The sequence below is a fragment of the Urtica dioica genome, chromosome 5 (genome assembly GCF_054948205.1).
Source record: "Urtica dioica subsp. dioica isolate 48M chromosome 5, U.dioica_male_clone48M_v1_H2, whole genome shotgun sequence".
NCBI lineage: Eukaryota > Viridiplantae > Streptophyta > Magnoliopsida > Rosales > Urticaceae > Urtica > Urtica dioica.
This window is the reverse complement of record NC_142760.1, coordinates 36,246,937-36,253,101: the sequence shown is the minus strand read 5'-3', so window position 1 is coordinate 36,253,101 and position 6,165 is coordinate 36,246,937. Positions and strand designations below refer to the sequence as shown.

General features: G+C 36.1%; 1 protein-coding gene across 1 annotated transcript; it reads left to right on the top strand.

The window, feature by feature from the left end:
• Positions 1-3,631: 3,631 nt before the first annotated feature.
• Positions 3,632-5,189, top strand: LOC149398168 (peptidyl-prolyl cis-trans isomerase CYP37, chloroplastic-like). The gene is made up of 6 exons (XM_089615788.1): positions 3,632-3,719; positions 3,809-3,862; positions 4,027-4,182; positions 4,268-4,390; positions 4,696-4,745; positions 4,848-5,189. The coding sequence occupies exons 1-6, from the start codon at positions 3,651-3,653 to the stop codon at positions 4,957-4,959; spliced, it is 564 nt and encodes a 187-aa protein (XP_089471914.1). The 5' UTR covers positions 3,632-3,650; the 3' UTR covers positions 4,960-5,189.
• The last annotated feature ends 976 nt before the right edge of the window (positions 5,190-6,165 follow it).

Here is a 6,165-nt window from a genome sequence, read left to right as displayed (position 1 = left end):
GCCCTTTCATGTTCTTAGCAGGCTTGCCAATGGTGAGGATTTTGTCAAGCCTGTCAGTCCCAGAGTTCAGCATTCTGACTGATTTAGTCATTTGGTCAAGTTCCCCATTCAGCCGACTGACTTCCTTCTTCAGATCCACGATCGTCTCAAGAAGCCTTGCCTTATCTTCGGTCAGAGTAAGAATAAGAGCACTTTGCTTGTCGAGAATCTGGGATTCCTCAACCCATTTGGTGTGCAAGGTATTGTATGCTTCATTCATAGCATCGTCAGATAGTTCTTCATCTAGAACATATTTCTGAGAGCATTCACCAAATTCATTAGTGGACTCATGAGCATGGACAGAGGCAGTAAAGGCTACAAAGTTACTTATCTAATCTGAGTCGCTAACTTCATCTTCCTCATCTGAGAGGGTAGCGTTGTATCCCTTTTTCTGTTTCTTGAGGAAGTTGGCACACTCCTTTTGAATATGTCTGAAACCTTCACATTCGTGGCACTGAATGCCTTTGCCTTTGCCAGATCATTCACCACTTTTACTATTCATGTGAGGATTAGCATTCTTCTGGAATCGTTGTTGGAAATTGTCCTTGACATCTTGCGAGACATTTTTCCCACTCATCTGGTTCAGTCTTTTCATGACCCTGCTATAATTTTTTGCAAGCATAGCTATAGTATCGTCAATATCATTGTCAGAGTCTGAGTATACCTGTTCCTTTTGTTCATGAACAGAGCTTTTGAGGGCCATCCCTTTGTGTTTCTTTTCCACCTTAGGAAGGGAGAGCTCAAAAGTCATGAGGGATCCCATGAGCTCGTCGAACTTTAACGTCTTTAGGTCATGAACTTCCTCAATGGCTGTGATTTTCATTTTGAACCTAGGGCTCAAGGCTCTCGGGGTTTTTCGAACAAGATCTTCATCAGACATAGGTTTCCCGAAAGAATATGATTCATTGGCAAGATCACGGATGCAAACGTTGAACTCGGCAACTGATTCATCTTCGAGCATTGTGAAGGCTTCAAAATTGGTTGTGAGATATTGAAGCTTCTGCTCACGGACCTTTGTAGTTCCCTCATAGGCAACAGCGAGGATTTCCCAGGCCTTTTTGGCACTGGTGCATGTATTTATCAACCTGAAAACATCTTTATCGACTCCGTTAAATATAGCATTAAGAGCACGAGAGTTACCAAGGGCCGCCTCATCTTCAGCGGGGGTCCAGTCTTTTTCTGGTTTTGTGCCAGTACGGGTTCCTTTGTCATCAGTAGTCACAGGAGCTTCCCACCCGTGTATCACAGCTTTCCATGTTCGGCTATCAAGGGACTTCATGAAAGCGGTCATGCGTGCCTTCCAATAACCATAGTTGGTTCCATCGAGTACTGGAGGGCGATTGACAGAACCTCCATCTCGGGAACTATCCATAATAGGTAATCAGAAAGAAAATCCAGGAAACCACCAAAAAGATCAAGGTGCCTGCTCTGATACCAATTGAAATTATGATTAGTCGCAAAGACAAGATGTCGCACACAATGTGTTAACAATGTGTCCGACAACTTGCTTGAACACAGATTATGGATAAACAACAAAACAGTGCAGTAAACAAAGTACACACGATATGGTTACCCAGTTCGGTGAAACACACCTACATCTGGGGGCACGCTGCTAGTGGAAAAGTTTTTCACTATCTTGTAGTCAATAGTACACACAAGGTTTATATCTGATTACAATCAACAAATCAATAAAACCTAGATACTATTACCACCAGTGATCACCTAGTCAGGGACTCCCCCTGCATTTGAGCTCCGTCTCAATTCCACCCTTCGAGCAACCTCCTGGCTCGGATGACCTTTAGTCTTCTGCTGTTCGTGAACCTTCAATCACGTGGACACAAAACACAACTCTCACAGACACTCAATCTTTGTGGAATAGTGTTTGAGAGAACACACCGCTTATAACCAAAACACACAGCCTCCCAGTCCGCCGGTCTTGCACGTCTAAGAGCTCTGAGTGTTTGATCAAAAGCGTCGAGGCTGCTAAGGGGAAGCGCATGGAGATGGCAGCTTTACAATCCTGGAAGTTATCTCGGGTTTCCTTACCCGGCCTCAAGCGAATATCACATAGTAAAGACTCCATCAAGGCGAATATCGTGCAATGGAGATGGCAACGAGAGATATCTTGCCATGAAGTCACCAGCGAGGCAGATATCTTTTAATAAGACAGCAACGAGACAATAACTCAGCAATAAGTCACCAGCGAAGCAATCTGAGCAAAACTGGAAACTTGCCTGAAAAAGAGTCTTCATACAGGAGGAAAGATGTCAAACTAGAAGTGGAAACAAAACAACCGACATCTTTCCATACAAATTGCACTAAAAAATAAAGCCAACAAATAACGTATCAACAATTCTCTCTCTTCTTCGATGGAGTTTGAGAAATGTATACATTGAAAATAAGTTTGGAGGGTATTTTTATCCCTGTTTTTAGTTCTAAATTAAATATTATAACTGACATTTCAATTTCAATTGTATCCACTAGTTTTACTAAAAAGAAAAAATTAAGTTGTAGCCAGTAGTTTCTTTATACAGGATTTACTGAGGAAAATAGAGTAATCAACTCTTTTTGGATCTAGTACAATAATGGAAAAACGTAAGAAGCTAATGTTGATGTCATCATCTCTGTCGCAAAAGAGAATTAGCTAAGCAACCACTAAAGTGTCTAAAATATCTTCAAATTACTATTAAAAACGGTTTAATAACTGTCCTAAAAATTATCATTAAATTATTACACAAAAAAATTGCCTCATTAATTAAAAAAATAATATTTTATTATTTTAAACTTGAGGGGGTTTTTTTTTTTTTTTTTGGTAGTATGAGACCAGATCAGATAGTATATATTTTCATTATCAAAGGCGAAATGTCCAGAGTTAAAATAGGTTACCTCTGCTCTTCGACCTTATGTCGATACCAATTATCAACTCAGAACCTTGAAAGTCATTGGAAAGAGAGCATATATATTATTTTGCATCCATCATTCAATGTTTGGTTTTGTAAATATAAAATGAAAAAAAAAACAATATTACGTTCGAAATTGATAGATGGGAACCAATATCATCTTATGGACACCTCAAACTAACATTTTAACTGAGTTGTTCCAATAAAATTGCCATGGTTATTTTAGTTTATTTATCAGAGACACTATCTCTTTATATATTGCAAACGAAATTTATTTCAAGTCCAAGATTTCAGGTAATAAAAATCCTATCATTTGATAAACACCAAGTGAAAGTATATATCATGAACATTAGTTATAAAGATTACCAAGTGCCTGAAAGTTTGAAAACAAATGAATAAGACTGCTTAGAGACAACTAAGTACCTCGCAGAACTGGTCATATTAATGAGAGCGTTAAACCAACGAGTCAGCCAAACTATATTTGTCTTTCCCGATCTGAGTCAGCCAGTTATGCTTTTGGGGCTTGTTCACAATAATTTATTAGAGACCTGCGCATACAATTTGCGTAGCTCAACATCAATTTCGATAATTTGCGTAGCTCAACATCAATTTCGATATATATCAACGGCATTGTATTAGTCTTTACGATATCAGGGACGCCATTACCTAGTGATTTCTAGGCTATCAGGTAGAGGAGTTGTAGAATTCACGATGGCAAAAGGAGATGGTTCGTCATTTTCTCCAGAAGCTGGTGAACCAAGAAAAACCGCCAAACTACAGGTATTGTCCGCCAAACTACCAGCGTTTCTTCGGTGAAGAAAGACTGTTTTATAAAAATTATTGATGCTTTTTTACCATCCCAATGATAGGTCGTAATAGACGGTTATTCAGCACCATTAACTGCCGGGAATTTCGCAAAGCTGGTAAGGTAGTTGAACGTCACTTCGGCCTCAATGGATTGTTTGTATTTTTAGCACACCAATTCTTCCATATTGTGTATAAATTTTGTGCTTGTTTGTTCGAATACATTTAAATTTTGCAAGGACCTGCATTCACGTTAGATGTTATGGAATTCACAATTCTTCAGGTGATCGATGGTACATACAATGGATCGAAACTCAACTTCACAGATCAAGCCATTCTCTCGGATGGGATTGATAAGAGCAAAGGAATCAGTGTTCCCTTGGAAATAATGCCACCCGGGCAATTCGAGCCTTTATGTCGAACCCCATTGAACGTTCAGGTATGTCCATATATATTATAACAAGATACTGTAATTTTTTTTTTTTCCAATGAATGATATTTTTCTCTGTATCTTTCGTGTGAAGGACGGTGAATTGCCAGTTCTACCCCTATCTGTTTACGGAGCAGTGGTCATGGCTCACAGTGAAGCCTCAGAGGAGTACTCATCTTCAAACCAGTTTTTCTTCTATCTATATGATAAGAGAAATGTAAGTCCAATTTCTACATGGGTATATTCAGGAAATAGTTTATTCTGGTCGTGGCATCGAGTACATGACGTGTGACATCTTCATGCAAATAAAAAAGAGATCAAGTAATAATTTATTATTTCATGCTGGATTGCATAAACATCATGTCCTACAGAAAAAAATGGCCATGTTTTACCTTTCGATAAATTGTTTTACAAAGTTTAGATTTAATATTGTACTATCTTTTCTCAAGCATATACTTTTGGATGAATTGCAATTTCCCTTTAGAATAATGAACAGAAAAAAATTGTTTGGCATTTTTATAGGCCGGATTAGGAGGACTGTCATTTGATGAAGGACAATTTTCAGTTTTTGGGTATGTCATTTTTTACTTCTTTAGAGACCTATCTCACATAACTCACTATATTTTTATTTCATTGCATCATATGTACATATTATTTATGTTTATTTTTCACAGATATACAACAGTTGGGAGAGAAATTCTTCCACAGATAAAGACAGGGGACATAATACAATCTGCAAAGCTTGTGGAAGGGGAAGATCGCCTCATATTGCCCAATGAGAGCTGATTTTATCTTCTCCACAAATTAGGACCACAAAATCAATTATTTATAATTTATATATCTTTTTTTTTTTTCAGAGGGTTCTAGATTTCTATTATATCAGCCTTCGGCACAGCTTATTTTTAAAATTTGTTATTGTCTTTTTTGCTAGCTCCTATATCATCATTTTTTTTAGCAATTTGCTTTCGCGGTGACTCGAACCTTTCTCCTCATTTAGGGTGGGGGTGCTTACCAACTGAGCTAGATAAATTGGTTTACTTAAAAAAATGAGTTCTTGATGAATTTCTCATAAAGAAATATTTAGTTTCAAGAAAAAGAGATTAATAAGTGAACAAATATAGCGATGATGAAATTAATAAAATCTTTGATAAATATGTAACAAGAACGATTGAACTAGGTAGCTTGTTATCTATTGAAAAAAAAAACATGCAACATGAGTTTGATTTTTAAGATCTTACTAATACTCTAGCTGGACACGGGTAAGAAAAGTATAATGTATATAAAATATATATTTATTATACATTTTTTTTTATTTTGCATTTTTTGTTTGTTTACTCATTAAGTATACGTATCGAAAGTAGACTTTGAAGCATATAAAGAGAAATATATTTGTACATGTTTTTTTTAATCTATAAGCAGAAATATAAGACTTTGATCATTAATATAAGAGATTGTTAAAGATTAGAAATTGCCTTAGGAGTAAAAAAAAGTGTTTTGATTTTTTTGGACTTTTTTTTTTCAACAGATCACAAATAGGAAACCTGACACTTTTTTCATTTATGTAATTACCATTATATCCTTATTTATTTACTTTTTGTAAATGTCAATATCTCATGGACCCCACTCTCACCTACCCCCCTCTCTCTCTATTCTTGTCTTTATATGTTATAATAAAGTACACATAAATAATTAATAAAATAGACACATTTTTTTATTTTTATGAAATTAGTTTGATTTAACTTCCATGAAAATAATAAAGTACACACATAAATAATTAATAAATTAGACACATTTTTTATTTTTATGAAATTAGTTTGATTTAACTTTCATGAAAATAATAATGTACACACATAAATAATTAATAAATTAGACACATTTTTTTTTATTTTTATGAAATTAGATACATAAATATGAACCTCACGCCGTACGAGTACATCGTGTGCAGGCAAGGGATCTCCGACTCGGATGCCGGTTCCGAGCTTAATGGTGCAA

Excerpts from the sequence above, each read along its gene's own strand:
- LOC149398168 (XM_089615788.1), top strand. The coding sequence starts at position 3,651 with ATGGCAAAAGGAGATGGTTCGTCATTTTCTCCAGAAGCTGGTGAACCA. Across the intron at positions 3,720-3,808 it reads GAAAAACCGCCAAACTACAG|GTCGTAATAGACGGTTATTC; the intron begins GTATTGTCCGCC and ends TCCCAATGATAG. Across the intron at positions 4,746-4,847 it reads GGACAATTTTCAGTTTTTGG|ATATACAACAGTTGGGAGAG; the intron begins GTATGTCATTTT and ends TATTTTTCACAG.